This window comes from Solanum pennellii, chromosome 7 (assembly GCF_001406875.1).
Source record: "Solanum pennellii chromosome 7, SPENNV200".
NCBI classification, from domain to species: Eukaryota; Viridiplantae; Streptophyta; class Magnoliopsida; order Solanales; family Solanaceae; genus Solanum; species Solanum pennellii.
In genome coordinates this window covers 78,647,470-78,665,374 of record NC_028643.1, presented here as the reverse complement: position 1 = coordinate 78,665,374, position 17,905 = coordinate 78,647,470, and the positions used below count along the sequence as shown (strand labels likewise).

Here is a 17,905-nt window from a genome sequence, read left to right as displayed (position 1 = left end):
AGAAAAAAGAGCACTTCCCTTTAATGTGAGAGACAAAAGTACAACAACTTATTATTTTTTTAATTGCTTTCTTTATTTAAAAAATAATAATTGTAGATTAGATCTCAATCCTCTTGTTTTCAAATTTAGCTTAATTCGATCACGAATTTTTTACTTTAAAAAAATGTTATTAATTCATTTTTTTTCTTCAAGGTGTAGCCACGTAAGATAAATGATGATTGGTTATGACAAAATTTACGATTGATCTAAATATTAAGGGAGAACCAACTAGCTAGGTTTTGACTTGAGCAAAGTTTTCATTCATAAATACAAAAATATCAATTGATTTAGCTTTACTCAAATTTCATTAGAATTATGAACAAAATCACGTAAGTTTATGTTTGTAAAAGTAACAATAGCCTTACATATCATGATTTATTATCTTTTTATCTCGATTTAATTCTTTTAATCAAGTTATTGTCTATGAGTCGCATGCTCATGATAAATTAACATATATCTTTCTTCCGAACTAACTCAATAACTTCTCAAATCATTTAACATTTTTTCTATAAAGATTTGGAGAAAAAAAAGAACCTAATTCAAAGTGATATATGACACATAAAAAGAAGTGAAAAAGAAGAAAAACTCTAAAAATGGGATGAAAATATTTATATACTATATATGATAAAATGGAATCTTCACCACCCTTTTCTTTTTTTTAAATCATGGGAAATAAAAAAAAAGCAGCACCTTTTGAGAAAGTACTTGTTGATTTTAATGTTGGAAAAAAAAATAATCACATTTGTTACTTATAGCAATCTAGTGAATAGTCATTCTCTTTGAGTAAAAAGATGTCTGACAATTATACTATATAGTTCGGGAAAAAATAAATGTATAGAGTAACTGTCTATTTATTTTAACTAATAAAAGCTACTTATTTTCAATGTAGTAGCATTGATGGTGAAATATTTTTCTTGTGGTTCACATGGTAAATATAAATAAGAGAAGTATCGAGAATATAGTATGTAATTAATCGTCGATAGAATTTTTTAAATTTGAATCTTAAAAATAAAATGACGTTTGATAAGAAGCATTAATTTTCTTTATTTTTCATACAAATTTACCAAGGGTGAATTTTTTTTAAAAAAATAAAATTATTGTTCAAATTATTAGACAGGTGTCACATTTTAATTGGATCTGCCACATGTATGTGATGGCTTTTATATCATTTACTATGCATGATTACAGTATTAATTTGATGTAATATTAATACTTTTTGGTTTTTCATCTAAAACTAAAAATAAAAATAAAAAGAAGAGAAACTTCACCTCATTCTCAAATTCTACAGACTTTTTTGGAAAAATGATTATTTTTGTGAATTTATTTGACTATTTCTTTAAGATCTAAAGATTCAATATCTACTCTATTTTTATTTAATATAAAGATGCAATTTTTGTGATCACGTGAGCAATGATATAGCTCTTAGCTAATGCATGGCACATGACATTCATCTATTTAAATTGGAGGTCACATTAGAACATAAAATGATTGGATTTTATAATTTATCCAAATAATTAAAATATCACATCACCAATCATGGACAAATATTGGTTTTATCCTAGTTATGAAATTGAATAAACAAAATCAAGAACCATCAAATATTGCGATGAAATAATATTAAAAGTCTGAATTTTGAATATAAAATTATGTTTGATATTATAGAGAGTCATATGCTAAGAGCGTGTTCAATTTAATCAGATTTTCAATACGAATAACAAAAGAATGATAAAGAGGATAGAAGTGTGTGGATGTTCCATAGAGTTAATATTGATTATATTATTATAAGTATATATTATATATTATCAATGCCACCAACTATATATATGTGAATGTACCCCATGTTCCTCCCACAACCCCTCCACCTCAATTTTTTTTTTTTTGAAATATTTGAGTATTTTATTTTTGTCTTTTTTGGCAATAAAATTAAGTTCCAAATTATTTGTCTTCCATTGTTTAAAGTTGAATAAAATATATAACAATTATCAGAGAATTTCTCAACCTTATTATGCAAAAAGAATATATCTATGAAGATAATAATGATGGCATGTTTATATATTGTTTGCTAGATTTAATTTGAATCTACTTTTACAAATCTATATAATCCCATAGAGTAATATAATAAGAAGTATTATTTTTTATGATACATGTATAATATGAAAGAGTCCTTTAGAAATTATAATCTGATTAAGAATTAATACATGTTGAAATTGAAAATATACATAATACTAGATTGATTTAGTCTACAATTATAATATACATTATGCAAATCCTTTTATTCAAATGCTTACTCCCCTACCTATAACGGATTTCATATTGAATTAATTGAAGCGCGTATAAATTACTTTTAAATATTTTGAGTTTTTTTAATAAAAGTAAAAAAATAGAAAGTGGAAAGACATATGAGATGATGCATGGGCTTTTTGATATTAGCCCACTCGTGTGAGTAGGTGGGCCCTCTAAGCCCACAAAATAATTTAACTATATCCTCCATTTTGGAACTAGTGAAAAAGTTTGTTAATGATTATTGTCTAATAAATTTAAGTTAATATATACTCCGTCCGTTTCAAAAAGAATATCTTTATTTTCATTTTTTGTTTTTAAGGAAATGTCTACTTTCTTTTTTTGACAAGACATTAATTTAACTTTCCACGTGACATATTTAAGACTACAAGATTAAAGGGTTTTTTGGTATATTTGACACAATTTTAATTTTGAACCATAAGATTAAAAAGTTTTTTTTCTTTTCTTAAACTTCGTTTCAAATTAAACTAGGCCAATCTTTTTTAAACAGAAGAAGTAATGATTTTTTATACTACAATTACGTGTTTTAATTTTGTATGGTTAAGCTAAAACAATTCAATAACATTCTCTTGTATTATCAGATTTTGTTGGCTCTAAGTCATATTTGCATAATTTTTTAAAAAGAATTCTCACATAGCATATTTTTTGTTTCCATAGATCAATATAAGATTTTATTGATGATTCCTATAATCACTTTCTTGAACTAAATTTGCATGATCCATTCACAAAAAGTTATGAGATTAATTGTCAGTCATGTGTATCGATCATCGAGTATTTATATAGCCCATACAAACTTTTTATGTGTATGCCCTAGGATGGAACTAGTAAGTAGAGCTCCGCGTTATCACTTGAACCAAAGGTCACGTAGGATTAAAACTAGGCGCATATACAAAACTCATTACTTTTTACATTTTATTTTTAACTTTTCAAATGAAAATCTTAGATCCGAGACTGATTATAACAATCCAAAAAATTTATCATCATACAAAAATCGATTAAATAAAAAGAGCATTATTGAGTACCACCGACTTAATAATTTTATGATTGCATGTCATAATCATCAAAGTAAATATTTGAGATTAACAATATTCATTGAATACGAAACTAAATCTTTTGTCTATTTCTTGTTTTTTTTTTAATTTTCTATTAGCTAAATGCCACACCAAAATGATATTGACCCATTTAACTTTTGCAATTTGTCGATCGTACGTGTTAGCTTTATTTTGATCATCACATTACTCTAATTAATTGATAAATCAAAGATTAGGCCTGTCTAATCAAGGTCACTTTAAATGTCATATCACTGTCTCCAAATTGCATTTCTCTTGTCATTATCCTTCCTTAATTTCAGGCTTAGTTGACTAATATTATAACTTATAACATACACATAAATGGGGTCTAAATGTGGAGTGTGACCTTCTTCCATTAGAGTTTAATTAGTTTTTTTAAGCTCCTATCTTTTACATAGAGACCTAACAACTAATATTTAATTTTGATGATGATAACTTGATGAGTCAATGTCTATATGCTAAACACAACAATAAAGAAAAAAGGAAAAAAAGAAGCATATTAATTTAATAATGTCACGATGAAGTGAATTGAGAATCATGAGATCTTAGGTTTAAATTTCAATGAAGAGAATAAATACTAGTAAAAGATCTCTTCTAAACTTGGTAAACAAAATACAATTCATATTTATTGATAGTAAATATGGTAGATATTCCGTGAAATTAATTGAGGTACGCATGAGTTAACTCGAGTATCATGATTATTAAAAAATAAAAAGTGATGTCACAAGGTGTTTGGCTCACATTAACCAAGGGCATGCTGAAAATGATTATGGAGTATTATTCCTTTTCATTAAAGTTGCTAAAGAGAAAACACAAGTGAAGTCGAAAGCAAAAGTAGAGCCTCTCTTATTGAGATTCTCATTTATAAATTTCATAGTTACACCTAGTTGATACTCGATTTAAGAGGGTATCGATGTGAACTAGGTCGAGTATGAAATAGCAAAACAACAGACCCAACTGGAGCATTGGAAAATTTCAACGCACAACGAAAGAAATTTTTAATGCAATTCATGGTTTATTGAAAGAAAAAATAATTGAAATTAGACTTCTTAGAGAGCTTCTAGCTTTATATTTTAACCTTGCTTTCATAAACAATCAATTTAGGATCTTGTATATAAATTGTTAGTCATAGAAATACAATCTATTGAAATCGAGTAGTGACTGACCCTGGCACAAATCCGGCAAGAGGCTTCAAAGGAGAAACTTAACTAAATTTTGTCAAAATTGTACACCATAGTTTCACAATACAAGTCTACAACTACAGAATGTATACTAATGAACAATAAAGCTGCAGAAAGTTGACACAGTTGCGTTACAAGCCTTCACCTGCCAAAGCATTTCAACACTGAAGAAATCATAGAAGACGACAGAAATTTCAAGCCAGCAGAGCCACCGGGAAAGTAAGATATTGCGTAGTATGCTAATGCCAGAACCTGAAATGACAGGGAAGTCAGACAACAATAATTGCTTTCAGCAGTTGAAAACTGCAAGTAAGAAACTTTAGACAGAGAGACGAGAATAAATCATGCGACAGACGATAACTGCAAAAGATGAAAGAAGAAACAGAACCAAAAAGGGGAGGAAAAGAACACTGGAAGTTCAAGTTACCTGAATCACAGAGAAGAGCACCGAAAGGATATAGCTATGGAGTGCCATGGAAACGTAGAGAGTGCCAATCATGCTACCCATGAAACCTAGCGTAAAAGGGAGTCTCTGGTACAAATTACGGGGTAAAGAAAGATTTAGAGGACATTAAGCACGATATACACAGCACCATAGACCAGTTGTAAAGGGGAAAAAAATACCTCCATTGAGAACATATGAGTAAACTGAGTCTTTGGGCCCTTGAGTGCGAAGAATGACCCAATGATAAACGAACATCCAAGAGTAAAGCAAATGGCAAATTTCTGAGGCACCAATACTATCACTGGAAGGAATAAAGTGAATGCCATGAAAATGAAGAAGACTCCAGTCGCCATGAATAGACCAAAATACATGAGGGCTTTCCCAGAAGGAATATTGCTAGTGGCGGACTGCAAGTTCCCTGGAATGTCTCTCACTCCTTTAGAAACCCTGAATAAGGATCAATAACCAATATTCTGTCATCAAAACAATAGTCAAAGAACTCCTCAAAATGTCAACTTACTCAAAAAGCAGGGAAGAAATAGATTTTCCATATAACATTTCACAGTATATCCACAGCTTCTCTCCAATCCATGAATTTCATTTGTCTGAAATAAGTTAATGTGGTATTACAATATACAATAAGGAATGAAGAAACAAGGTTGGGACTTGGGAGTCTACCAAGCAACCATAGAGGACTCCTCCGAAATAAAGACATGATATCGGCATAGAGTATAACTTCACAGTATTGATGATGATTATGATAAAAATCATGACTTACACAGCATTGATGACGATAAATAGTATGATGAAAATCCATCAACGACAAGAAGACTCCAATATGTACTGGAAGAGGATTCTTTCTCCTATGATAAGATCCAACCAGGTGTCATCTTACTTGGTTACAGAAGAACTAAATTTCACAACATTGACAATTGTTATGATAAAAAATTACGACTAAAGAGTACAACCTGCACCAAAAGAGGATTCTTTCTCTAGTGATAAATACTAGCCAGCTAACTACAGATCTCCATGGTTTCCACTTCCCAAAACCCCTATTGTTATCTCACTCGTGCCATTCACTATGCAATTTGGAGTGATCTAGGAATTTTGATGTTAGTAAATCAGCTCTCTGTTTCACAAAGTATTTCTGTATTTTGTTTTTATGACATCAGATTCAGGCTCATAAGGTTCATGACATGCACAAATTTATGATCTCCCAGAAAATGGCTCCATCAACATGAAATATCAATCAGATTAAAGATTCTTTTTTCCTTGGGAGTAAGTTTTTTTTACCTTCTGAACTCAATTGGCTCTCACTTTCTCTCCTTATCCTCGGCAGACCCAGAAGTAGGCCAAAGCACTATCCTGAATGATGGATCCTGCCTACTTTAAGCTGAATTTCAACTTTGTGATATAATTCGTAGGATGGAAAATTTTCTAGACGAAAGGACCACCCACACAAGTATCATTTGGACATCTAACTGATAATTTCTATATCAATACTCAAGTCTAGTACTCTGAGAGCCATGATTTCCTAAAGCACATCAAAATAAAATGGAAGTATTAGCTTGCACACCTTAATGTTTTTGTCATTGCTAAATGCTAACACTATCAGACTTTCAATCAACAACTGGGAATCAGTGTCATATAAGTTAACATTGATTTCTATATCGATACTCAGGTCTAGGCTCATTTCCAAATGTAAGAATCAAGAAAATATTGTACCTTGCTTGTGCAACTCACTATTAAGCAATGTTGGCAAAACAATACCTTGTTACACTGCTAGTCTTGCCTTTCTTAGTGAGATCTGTTTATAACTAGCCATTATGTTAAAAAGTAACTATTTCAGGTTTTGTTTTCTGGGAAGCGAGCAACAAATACAATTCTGTAGTTTCAAACATCTAATTTGTCCAGTCTAACCTGTCAAACACTATTGAGAAAATCGCTGAAGCAATTCCTTTGAACAACCTATCTTTCAGAGTAATCATCTCAAAAGATACAGAAATGTTGAGAAGACTAATAGTCAAGGTCAGGGATCAGATACTAATCAATGTGATAGAGTGCAGAACAACAAAATTAACTATGAGAAAGACTATTTTAGAAGGAGAAGTCCAGGATACTACATAATGGAATTAGACATTTGGATACAACAACAATTACGCGTCAGTCTCAAACAAGTTGGACTAGCTATATGAATCGTCACCGCTTCATTTAAACTCAACTCATATCATAATCACACCAAACCACATAATTCTTCTTATCTTTATTGTTTTTGTCAGTCATTAGAAGGCTTATTTGTTGAATTTATCTCTATCTCGGACTCTGATCCAACAGACCACAAATTATGTTTTTCTAGGTGGATACACATATTTAGCAAAACAATCTCATGAAAGCAAAGAGGAGTTTGCAACGTTAAGAGCCTCTTACTGACTGACAAAATGGATATATGGCCATCGACATACTCACCTGATGAGCTAAATTTGGAGTTGATTAGATCCAATGTCCATATTCTTAATTAATAACACATCTCAATGGGTCTGTGAAATCCAAACTACCAAATTCAAACTATATTGTCGATTTCAGAACATTTCCAACAGGATCAGCAAGAATTACGACTAATACAGAACGTTTCAGCTACATGTACTCGTTATCAGCTTTCTTCCTCAGCTCGAGGCCAAAATTGGAGTAGTATTAGTGAATTACCTATCAGTTCCTTTAAAGCACACATTACAGATAAAAAGGAAATTGACTCCAGGATGAGAAAGGAACTTACACGTTAAAAGTGCCAGAAACGGTATCGTTAGCGGAACGAACAGCGGATTCGAGATCGAAGCTGCCTATGAACGCAGTGCTGGAGCTCTCATCCGATGATTTTGCTGATGCGTATGAATTCCAATCAGCCAGCAAAGAAGGAGTTGAAGAAGAAGCTTGTTGTTGCTCAACATAACGATCATCTCCGCCGCCGCTGCCCGCTGAAAACCACTTCTGCATTGTGTATCTATGTCCGGCGAGTCGACTACAGTCGCAGTGTTAAAGTAACTGAGGAATATGGAGAAATTGGATCGGATCCAAACGGAGCCCCCGCCGGTGACCAGAATTGCTTGTTGCTTTCCCACCTACCGGCAACTCATTTTCCGGCTACAGCTTCAATAATCTCCGGTTTCCAGTTCCTTACTTATTGTAATTATTTTGTATTTTCTAATTTTGAACCTTTGGTCATTTAAGGGATATTATTAGTGTCTTTGTTATATATTGATCAATTGCACCTATTGTTTAAGCCCTTATTTATATTATTTATTAACATTAAAATGTTGGAATCTGAATGTATTTTTTAGATTTTTATATCGAATAATTAAGATTTTTTATTCAATTTTTTAGTTTGTGTAATTTATTATTTGTATAGATATAATGAATCTATAATTAAAATAAAAATAATTAATATTATAAGAAAATAGATGTGTAATTATTTATTTGACCCCAACAAATGAAATATTTATATTTGTTAGTCATAGTGGTCGGTGGATATGGTTCGTGAGCTAAGAGTAAAGTTGATTGAACCAACTTCTATGTACTGTGATAGCAAGGCTCCCATATAAATTGTTGCAAATCGTGTGTTTCATGAGCGTACTAAGCACATCAAGATGATTTGTTATTTCATTCGAAACAAAATTCAAAAGGATCTTATTCAAATCAACTATGTCAACACTAAGGATTTGTTAAAGAATGACAAGGGTCTGTCTCATCCGATGTTGGGATCCTCAAAATCAAAATTGCACGCGCACCAGATGTTAAGCACTAGGTGTGAGGTGATTTTTCTCATTGTACAACTCTTCATAGTCATGATCGTCCTACCATGACTCTTGTATATATTAATAAAATAATAATAATAATAATATAGGATTATACTGATATGTTATTGATTTATTGTGTGGTTAAATATCAAAATTTATTAACTTGACTTAATTTACTTACAATTGCAAATGGTTTAGTTAGGATAATAAGTTCCTATATCCCAATCCCTCAAACTAAACCAAGTCTTATAAATATTTAGGGTTAGGGAGCTTAATAAAAAATAAAAATTGACCACGAGTAAATTATTTTGTTTTGACAACATAGCCCAAACACATAAATTCATACACAACATAAAATAAGCTAAGATGTGTCTATGTTATTGAAAAAAAGATTAAGAAGAAAAGATTTACAATAAATTCGTAAAAATTTGATAAAATAAAAAAAAATCTATGCATTGAAAACTTATGTCTTTGTTCCCTCTTCTTTCCGAGTAACTTTTAAATCTTGTGTCCTTACATTCACCCGCTTAATCGTTATTAAATCTATGATTGTATGCATAACTAGCATAAAAAGAACGAAATTGCTTAGCTCTCTATAACAACGTCAGAATTGTGATGAATTCGTGTCCACCACCCACTTTCGCCATACCTATATAGCTATGCATGTGTCTCTGACTCAATTTGGCCATTCTAATTTCATGTTGGTATTTCCGAGCCATAGTTATCGATTTCGGATGATTTGATAATACAATACTCTTCCCAATAACACGATTAACACAAAAGTTGTATAATTTGATAATATACTTTTTAACCCATCTCTGAGCCATAGTGATCGATTTGGAATTCACTATACTATGATTTGATAATACATAGTTCACACGATTAACCCCAAAATTGTATGATTTAATATATACTACACTCTTCAACCCAGGTATCTATGAGTCATAGTGATCGATTCGAAATTCACTACACTGTGATTTGATAATACACTCTTCACAATAGCACGATCAACAATAAAGCGGTATGATTTGATAATACACTATTCAACCCAGGGATAACACGATTGAATACTCCGAATAAGATTTTTGCATTGTTTCTTCGACAATGTTTTTCAATTTTTGATTTCTTAGTATCTCCATAGTTAACATCTTTTGTTGTTTAGCATTCTGATCGTTCTCTCTATGACCAGATTATAAATGTAACCTGCAATATAACTAACGAATCAATAAACGATCAATTTGAAACAAAATACACAGAGTATTGATATTTATCAAGTGATATTATCGAAATGACAAACCAAACAGAACTTATACGCATAGCTTCATGTTCTGTGTCATCAAGTGATGGTGGATAGTATCAACTAGAACTTCATACTATCACAGACGGTGAATAGTGGGAGTTTTCCAATTTATAAAAAAAGTGGAAAAAATGTTAATCACCAAAATAATTAAAAAAAAAGGATTCTTTTCTGTAATTCAGTTAAATTGAATTATCTTACCCGTTTAATAGTTCTTTAAATAGTTAGTTTCACACTAATAGTAGGCGTTTCTTGTTTATGTGGTGACAAAAAATGGATTTAGAATATAAAAGGATCTAAAATCAAAATAAATCAGATTCTAAGAAATTACGTGAATAATCAGCTAGTTATAATTTTTTAGAGATGTTAGTTAGAAATGTAACTTTTTGGTTCTTACCCTTGAAATAAATTTTTTGGGTTCTTATTTGTGAATAGACAATTATTAGGAATCTAGAAATAAAAGCAATGAAAATATTAGTAAAATTATTTATAATATTATGATTAAAAAAATTATAATGAACAAATTGAATAAATATAAGTAAACAGCCAAAATGTAAAAAAAAAGTTATCAAAATATTTTAAAAGAACAAATCATTTTTTAAAAATTAAAAGAACAAAATCGCTCTTGATAAAGAAAATTTCTCTTATAATATTAACATCATTATTCTATTAAAAATAAAAATCGTTGCTCTAGCAGATATTATGTTCAAAACTTTTTTTAAAAATATTCCCTTACATCGAGGTATAATGTTTTTGTCGAATTTGTTATGATTGGTGACACAATGTCATATTAATTGTGTGATTTTATCCCTTTAGTGGCTGCTGAAGCTAATTAGTGGCCTAAAGTCAAAAATAAGTTGGAGGTATAAATTTTAATTATTTTCTTTATTTGAGATTCAATTTATTACTTTCTTTTCAATATAAAAAGTTTTATTTTTTCCAATCTTAAACTAAAGATATATATATACTGAAATATTTTTAATTGTGTGATCTTAAACATATCAAGTGGAAGTTAAAATTTAAAATTGACTCATAAGAAAAACATTTCTTAATATTTTGAAACAAATTAGAACATTCTTTATTTGTTTTTGTTAAAAAAATTTAAAATAATTTTATTATTACTAAAAAATTAGACGTTCGATTTTGAGGCCAAGCTTATCTTTAAAGGTATTGGGCCACCCGTATGTCCAATTGCATATGAGAAAGTAAAATAATTGAGCTTGTTTGTTGTTAGTACATGATTCATGTTTTGAAATATAATTGGCTTGCAATAACATGAAAAATATTTATAAGCAAAGCAATATTTGAAAAAAAAGAGTTGAATAATATTCAAGGATGATTTATATATATTCGAATAAATCATATTCTTCCATTGCTTAATAATTGTAATAAGATAATTTTGTGTATGATATCAATAAATTATAAAGTATGTAAATGTAATAAGATAATTTTGCGTAAGATACCGATAAATTATAGAATATGTGAAGTCAAGGATGTTTGAACATAAGCTAATTGGATCATAAGGTTTTGGGATTTATATTTTTGCGGCAGACATCTTATGCATGCGACTTTTGAAATTTACCCCATTATAATCTTAAGTAATTTTTTAGTTCTATATTTGAAGAACGAAGTTGTTCTTTCGTGAACATAGTGACTTTCTGGTATGTTAAATCAAGATACATTACACAACATTCTTTAGTAAAAAAATTTCTCAACAGAGCTTTGATTATGCGTAAATAATACACTCTCTCCCTACTTGATTGTTTTGAAAAGTGAAAGAATAAAACAAAATAAAAAATATTAAAAACCAAATCAATTTTTATAACGTCTCACTCAATTTTTTTCCACGATACTCAAAAATATTTTCATAGACGTATGCACCAAAGTATATGCAGAAATCACATATAGTCTTTTGTTTGAACAATGAATCAATAATTGACGGTATATATTAATATACATATAACATCACATATGGTTAAAAGCCTTTCTAATACTTATTAATTACTTATAATTGGGATAAGTGGCAGCAACATATATTTGAAATATTGTTAACACTTTCCTCCACTTCCACGTGGAAAGTAACTAAAATATATATAATTTTTTGAATATATCACAATTAAGAGAAAATTATTTCAAATAAAGTCTATATCATATAATAGTAGTTAGTTTCTTCACCTAACTAGATTTACTATCTCTGTTAAAATATTAATAATCAATAAAAAAGTCATATAAAATAAATACTTATGCAAATTATTGTATCTAAAGATTTTTTCTTTTCCACAAATATTTAATACCTTGGGTATATAGTTTTGTATTTAAGTTAAAATACGATGTTATAAAAAAACGTACAATGTTATAATAAAATTCTCAAATTAAGACTCATAAGAGTTTTATATGAAACAAAAAATAATTCTAGACATCCAAGGTGTTACATTAGAAAATCTTGTTAATTTGATAATACATTCGTAACATATAGTACATTAATAAAAATATTTATCTCATAAAGATTAACTATTAAAAATAAATAATAAAATTTAAACTAATACAAATTTCAATTGACATTAATAAAAATAAACCAAAATCCAAAAATAAAATAAAATTTACCATCCATATTTATGACATTTTATCGTATAAACACTTCTAATTTAATTTAATCCTAAAAAATTACATTTCTATATTTTTAATATTATTATCAAAGGTTTGGAAATTAAATAAATATTTTCAATCGAATATTTCGACTTCAAAATTTTAATAATCAAATAAATTGTGTGGAAATCCTTTTTTTGCTCAAAATAATTTCTAAAATGGGTTATGATTGATGAGAAAACGTAAAAGTGTGATTAGAACTTAATTAAAATAGGCTCTCCATATCCAATTATTAGAAAAATTAAAATAAATAAATAATAGCCCATAGAAGGATCTAGAAACCCTAAATGGACTAGTATATAAAGTCGCTAAAAACTTCCCCTGATCCTCCTCTTGCATTCGAGTCCCTTTGTGTTCCATTTCGCCTTACAGTTTTCTTCAGCTCTTTAGATCTACAAAAAAATGTCGGACGTAGAGACGTTTGCTTTCCAGGCTGAGATCAATCAGCTTCTCAGTCTTATCATCAACACTTTCTACAGCAACAAGGAGATCTTTCTCCGTGAACTCATCAGCAATTCTTCCGATGTAAGTCTCCGACGGTTTAGTTTTTTGTATCTTCTAGAATACTGTGGTTTTATTGCTCTTTCATAGTTTAAAATTTGATTATTCTATAGCGATCTGAGCTTTTTTTTATTGTCTTCGGAGAAAGCTTAATGTGATCTATGTGATTTTGAAGTTTGATTATTAGAGAGCAGCATCAATTTTTTTTTGAGTTTTTATGTGTATTTTGTTCGTGTATAGCTTAACGTGATCTTCTAGGATACTGTAGGTGCTATAATTTTGAAGCAATGATTATTTTAGAGCAGTTTATTTTCTATGTGGAGGTTATGCTTATCTGTATTGTTGTTGTTGATAGCTTAAGGTGATCTTCCAGCATACACTGTAGTGCTATGACGTTCTTTGATTATGAACTGTGATTATTTTAGAGCAGCTGAGTATTTTTTTGAGGTTTTTCATATGTATTCTATATATGGATAGCTTGATGTGATTGTCTGGGATACTGCTGTTCCATAGTGCTCTGTCTGGATCGTTCAGAGCTTCTGTTTTGGCATCTTAATACTTAGCTGATAGGAGTGAGTATTTAGCCTGTCGTGTATCTCCAATGGTAATGTACAAATTTGCCAGGTTTGTGTATCGTGTCTTCTAGATCCCTTGTCTGAACATATGTATCATCGTAGTGTTATTATATGATTTTCACTATGATATACCATGGTGCCATCGACCTCTGTGACGTTGCAAAATAATTTGAGTAATTTAGAGCACCTAATTCAATGTTCTGCTTTGTCATCATAATAAGAGTTTATCTAGTTGTCCTATTTTTGCTCAGACTAGGTAATGCAAATACAAGTATCTGAATTTTGATTGCCCGATCAGCTATTTAAATCAATATGTTTCTGGTTGAGGGATTCGGTTCTGTTATCTGGATCCTATTATATCACATGAAATGAAATGTTTGTTCTTACTTGGTTGTTAATTTTATGCCATATTTGATATTTCTTTGTATTTTGGGATTATACTTTTAGGCTCTAGACAAGATCCGCTTTGAGAGTTTAACCGACAAGAGCAAGCTAGATGGTCAACCAGAGCTCTTCATCCATATTATTCCAGACAAGGCCAACAATACTCTCACTATCATTGATAGTGGTATTGGTATGACAAAGGCTGGTAAGTAGTAGGGACATATTGGAAGCTAGATGCTCAACCACAGTTTCATCTATATTATCTGTTCTTAATGTTGCATTTCTATTTGCTGACCTTCTTTGTTTTATTTGCAGATCTGGTGAATAACCTGGGTACAATTGCAAGGTCAGGAACCAAGGAGTTCATGGAAGCTCTTGCAGCTGGTGCTGATGTTAGCATGATTGGTCAATTTGGTGTAGGTTTCTACTCTGCTTACTTGGTAGCTGAGAAGGTTGTTGTGACCACAAAGCACAATGATGATGAGCAATATGTCTGGGAGTCTCAAGCCGGTGGCTCTTTCACTGTTACCAGGGATACATCTGGTGAGAACCTTGGNGAAGGATTAAATCTTTGCAATGAGCTTAAGTTGGCTCAACAGATAAAAAGGAATCAAATGTCTGGGAGTCTCAAGCCGGTGGCTCTTTCACTGTTACCTGGGATACATCTGGTGAGAACTTTGTTAGGGGTACCAAGATGGTCCTTTATCTCAAGGAGGATCAGCTTGAATACCTTGAAGAACGTAGGCTCAAGGACCTGATTAAGAAGCACTCTGAGTTCATTAGCTATCCTATTTCTCTGTGGGTTGAGAAGACCATAGAGAAGGAAATTTCTGATGATGAGGAGGAAGAGGAGAAGAAAGATGAGGAGGGAAAGGTAGAGGAGGTCGATGAGGAAAAGGAGAAGGAAGAGAAGAAAAAGAAGAAGGTCAAAGAAGTTTCCAATGAGTGGTCACTGGTGNTCTGTGGGTTGAGAAGACCATAGAGAAGGAAATTTCTGATGATGAGGAGGAAGAGGAGAAGAAATATGAGGAGGGAAAGGTAGAGGAGGTCGATGAGGAAAAGGAGAAGGAAGAGAATAAAAAGAAGAAGGTCAAAGAAGTTTCCAATGAGTGGTCACTGGTAAACAAGCAGAAGCCTATTTGGATGAGAAAGCCAGAAGAGATCACAAAGGAAGAGTATGCTGCTTTCTACAAGAGCTTGACTAATGATTGGGAAGAGCATCTTGCTGTGAAGCACTTCTCTGTTGAGGGTCAGTTGGAGTTCAAGGCTCTTTGACACAAAGAAGAAGCACAACAACATCAAGTTGTATGTTCGCCGTGTGTTTATCATGGATAACTGTGATGAGTTGATTNTGATTGGGAAGAGCATCTTGCTGTGAAGCACTTCTCTGTTGAGGGTCAGTTGGAGTTCAAGGCTGTCCTTTTTGTTCCAAAAAGGGCTCCTTTTGACCTCTTTGACACAAAGAAGAAGCCCAACAACATCAAGTTGTATGTTCGCCGTGTGTTTATCATGGATAACTGTGATGAGTTGATCCCTGAATATTTGAGCTTTGTGAAGGGTATTGTGGATTCTGAGGACCTTCCTCTCAACATCTCCAGAGAGACATTGCAGCAGAATAAGATCCTAAAGGTTATTCGCAAGAATTTGGTGAAGAAGTGTGTTGAGCTTTTCTTTGAAATTGCTGTGAACAAGGAGGACTACAATAAGTTCTATGAGGCGTTCTCTAAAAACCTCAAGCTTGGAATCCATGAGGATTCTCAGAACAGGGCAATGTTTGCTGAACTGTTGAGGTACCACTCTACTAAGAGTGGTGATAAGATGACCAGCTTGAAGGACTATGTGACCAGAATGAAGGAGGGCCATAATGATATTTACTACATTTCTGGTGAGCAATAATATTAATCGCTTTGGTTTGAAGATTTTNTGAAGGGTATTGTGGATTCTGAGGACCTTCCTCTCAACATCTCCAGAGAGACATTGCAGCAGAACAAGATCCTAAAGGTTATTCGCAAGAATTTGGTGAAGAAGTGTGTTGAGCTTTTCTTTGAAATTGCTGAGAACAAGGAGGACTACAATAAGTTCTATGAGGCGTTCTCTAAAAACCTCAAGCTTGGAATCCACGAGGATTCTCAGAACAGGGCAAAGTTTGCTGAACTGCTGAGGTACCACTCCACTAAGAGTGGTGATGAGATGACCAGCTTGAAGGACTATGTGACCAGAATGAAGGAGGGCCAGAATGATATTTACTACATTACTGGTGAGAGCAAGAAGGCTGTTGAGAACTCTCCCTTCCTGGAGAAACTGAAGAAGAAGGGATATGAGGTGCTTTACATGGTTGATGCCATTGATGAGTATTCAATTGGTCAGCTGAAGGAATTTGAGGGCAAAAAGCTTGTTTCTGCTACCAAGGAAGGCCTCAAGCTTGATGAGAGTGAAGATGAGAAGAAAAAGCAGGAAGAATTGAAGGAGAAGTTTGAGGGACTGTGTAAGGTGATGAAGGATGTGCTAGGAGACAAAGTTGAAAAGGTCATTGTTTCTGACCGTGTTGTTGACTCTCCCTGCTGTTTGGTCACTGGTGAGTATGGCTGGACTGCTAACATGGAGAGAATTATGAAGGCACAGGCACTTAGGGACTCCAGCATGGCTGGATACATGTCTAGCAAGAAGACCATGGAGATCAACCCAGAGAACTCCATCATGGATGAGCTAAGGAAGAGGGCTGATGCAGACAAGAATGACAAGTCTGTGAAGGACTTGGTTCTCTTGCTTTTTGAGACTGCCCTTCTCACCTCAGGTTTCAGCCTCGAGGAGCCAAACACCTTTGGCAACAGAATTCACAGGATGTTGAAACTCGGTTTGAGCATTGATGAGGAAAGCGGAGATGCTGATGCTGACATGCCAGCATTGGAGGATCCTGAAGCTGATGCTGAGGGCAGCAAGATGGAGGAGGTTGATTAAGTTCATTAATGTTTTGATAGTTTTATGGGTTCCTTTACTACTATTTTATTCCCTAGTTTTTGCTTTATCCCATCAGAACGATATGTCATAGGGTTTTAATGCCATTCTTTTAGAATGGAGTTCAATGTTAGGTTATAATTCTCTTTTTGTTTTGACGTTCGTGGTTAATATAGTTTCTTTTCTTGCCCAGCTTTTTCTTTCTGTGAAATATTTTACTTTGCTCCCCCTGATTCTGGATCATATAATTAGTTTGGTACCTAGTATCATTTATTTTGCTAACTTGGTGAAGAGTTTGTAAAGCATTTTTAGTTATATACTATGTAGTGATTGCAAGCGTCCATTCATCTTCTGATAGGAATAATTTTTTAAGTTTTAGTTATATGAATATATTACTTGTATATACACAAATCCTTCAAGAAGATTTATATATAATAATGTAAAATATAAAAAATTTGTGATTTTAAAATAAATTATTATACAAATAATTGTATCAATTTTTTTAACGTAATACTTGTATACATATATAACTAGTTGAATATACAAAAAACTTACAATATGAATATAACAATACAAATATCTTGATCAGTTTTGTATATAATATTCGATGTACAAAAAACTATATACACAACATTCAAGTAGGCAATTCTTATGGATGAAGATGAATCTTCCATTCTGATTTTGAAAAACTTGTAATCTGATAAGAAAGATTTATCTTTA

At 31.8% G+C, this 17,905-nt stretch overlaps 2 protein-coding genes and 1 long non-coding RNA gene across 4 annotated transcripts; 1 reads left to right on the top strand and 2 right to left on the bottom strand.

The window, feature by feature from the left end:
* Positions 1–4,489: 4,489 nt before the first annotated feature.
* Positions 4,490–8,222, bottom strand: LOC107024300 (protein transport protein SFT2-like). The gene is made up of 4 exons (XM_015225258.2): positions 7,810–8,222; positions 5,216–5,483; positions 5,019–5,123; positions 4,490–4,843 (listed from the first exon to the last, which is right to left on the bottom strand). Exons 1-4 carry the CDS (start codon positions 8,025–8,027, stop codon positions 4,733–4,735), a joined length of 702 nt encoding a protein of 233 aa, XP_015080744.1. The 5' UTR covers positions 8,028–8,222; the 3' UTR covers positions 4,490–4,732.
* Positions 8,223–9,709: 1,487 nt separating this feature from the next.
* On the bottom strand, positions 9,710–10,220 carry LOC114077901. The gene is made up of 2 exons (XR_003579273.1): positions 10,125–10,220; positions 9,710–10,030 (listed from the first exon to the last, which is right to left on the bottom strand). It is a non-coding gene; the product is annotated as an uncharacterized LOC114077901 (long non-coding RNA).
* A 2,867-nt stretch (positions 10,221–13,087) lies between these two features.
* LOC107025633 (heat shock cognate protein 80) lies at positions 13,088–17,377 on the top strand. 2 transcript variants are annotated; one of them, XM_015226397.2, is made up of 7 exons: positions 13,088–13,295; positions 14,294–14,435; positions 14,546–14,786; positions 14,912–15,155; positions 15,320–15,496; positions 15,644–15,859; positions 16,232–17,377. In XM_015226397.2, the coding sequence occupies exons 1-7, from the start codon at positions 13,173–13,175 to the stop codon at positions 17,186–17,188; spliced, it is 2,100 nt and encodes a 699-aa protein (XP_015081883.1). In that variant the 5' UTR covers positions 13,088–13,172; the 3' UTR covers positions 17,189–17,377. The 2 variants fall into 2 exon arrangements, with proteins under 2 accessions (XP_015081883.1, XP_027774158.1); XM_027918357.1 differs by having other exon boundaries at positions 14,912–15,188; positions 15,353–15,496; positions 15,644–15,788; positions 16,161–17,377.
* Positions 17,378–17,905: the final 528 nt, after the last annotated feature.

Bases quoted from the DNA above. Each gene is read 5' to 3' on its own strand.
- LOC107025633 (XM_015226397.2), top strand. From the start codon at position 13,173: ATGTCGGACGTAGAGACGTTTGCTTTCCAGGCTGAGATCAATCAGCTT. The intron at 14,436-14,545 runs GTAAGTAGTAGG...TTTTATTTGCAG, and splicing joins TATTGGTATGACAAAGGCTG to ATCTGGTGAATAACCTGGGT. The intron at 15,497-15,643 runs GCTCTTTGACAC...TTGGAGTTCAAG, and splicing joins AGGGTCAGTTGGAGTTCAAG to GCTGTCCTTTTTGTTCCAAA.
- LOC107024300 (XM_015225258.2), bottom strand. From the start codon at position 8,027: ATGCAGAAGTGGTTTTCAGCGGGCAGCGGCGGCGGAGATGATCGTTAT. The intron at 5,484-7,809 runs GTAAGTTCCTTT...ATCCTTATTCAG, and splicing joins GTTTCTGGCACTTTTAACGT to GGTTTCTAAAGGAGTGAGAG. The intron at 5,124-5,215 runs GTATTTTTTTCC...AATTTGTACCAG, and splicing joins CTCATATGTTCTCAATGGAG to AGACTCCCTTTTACGCTAGG.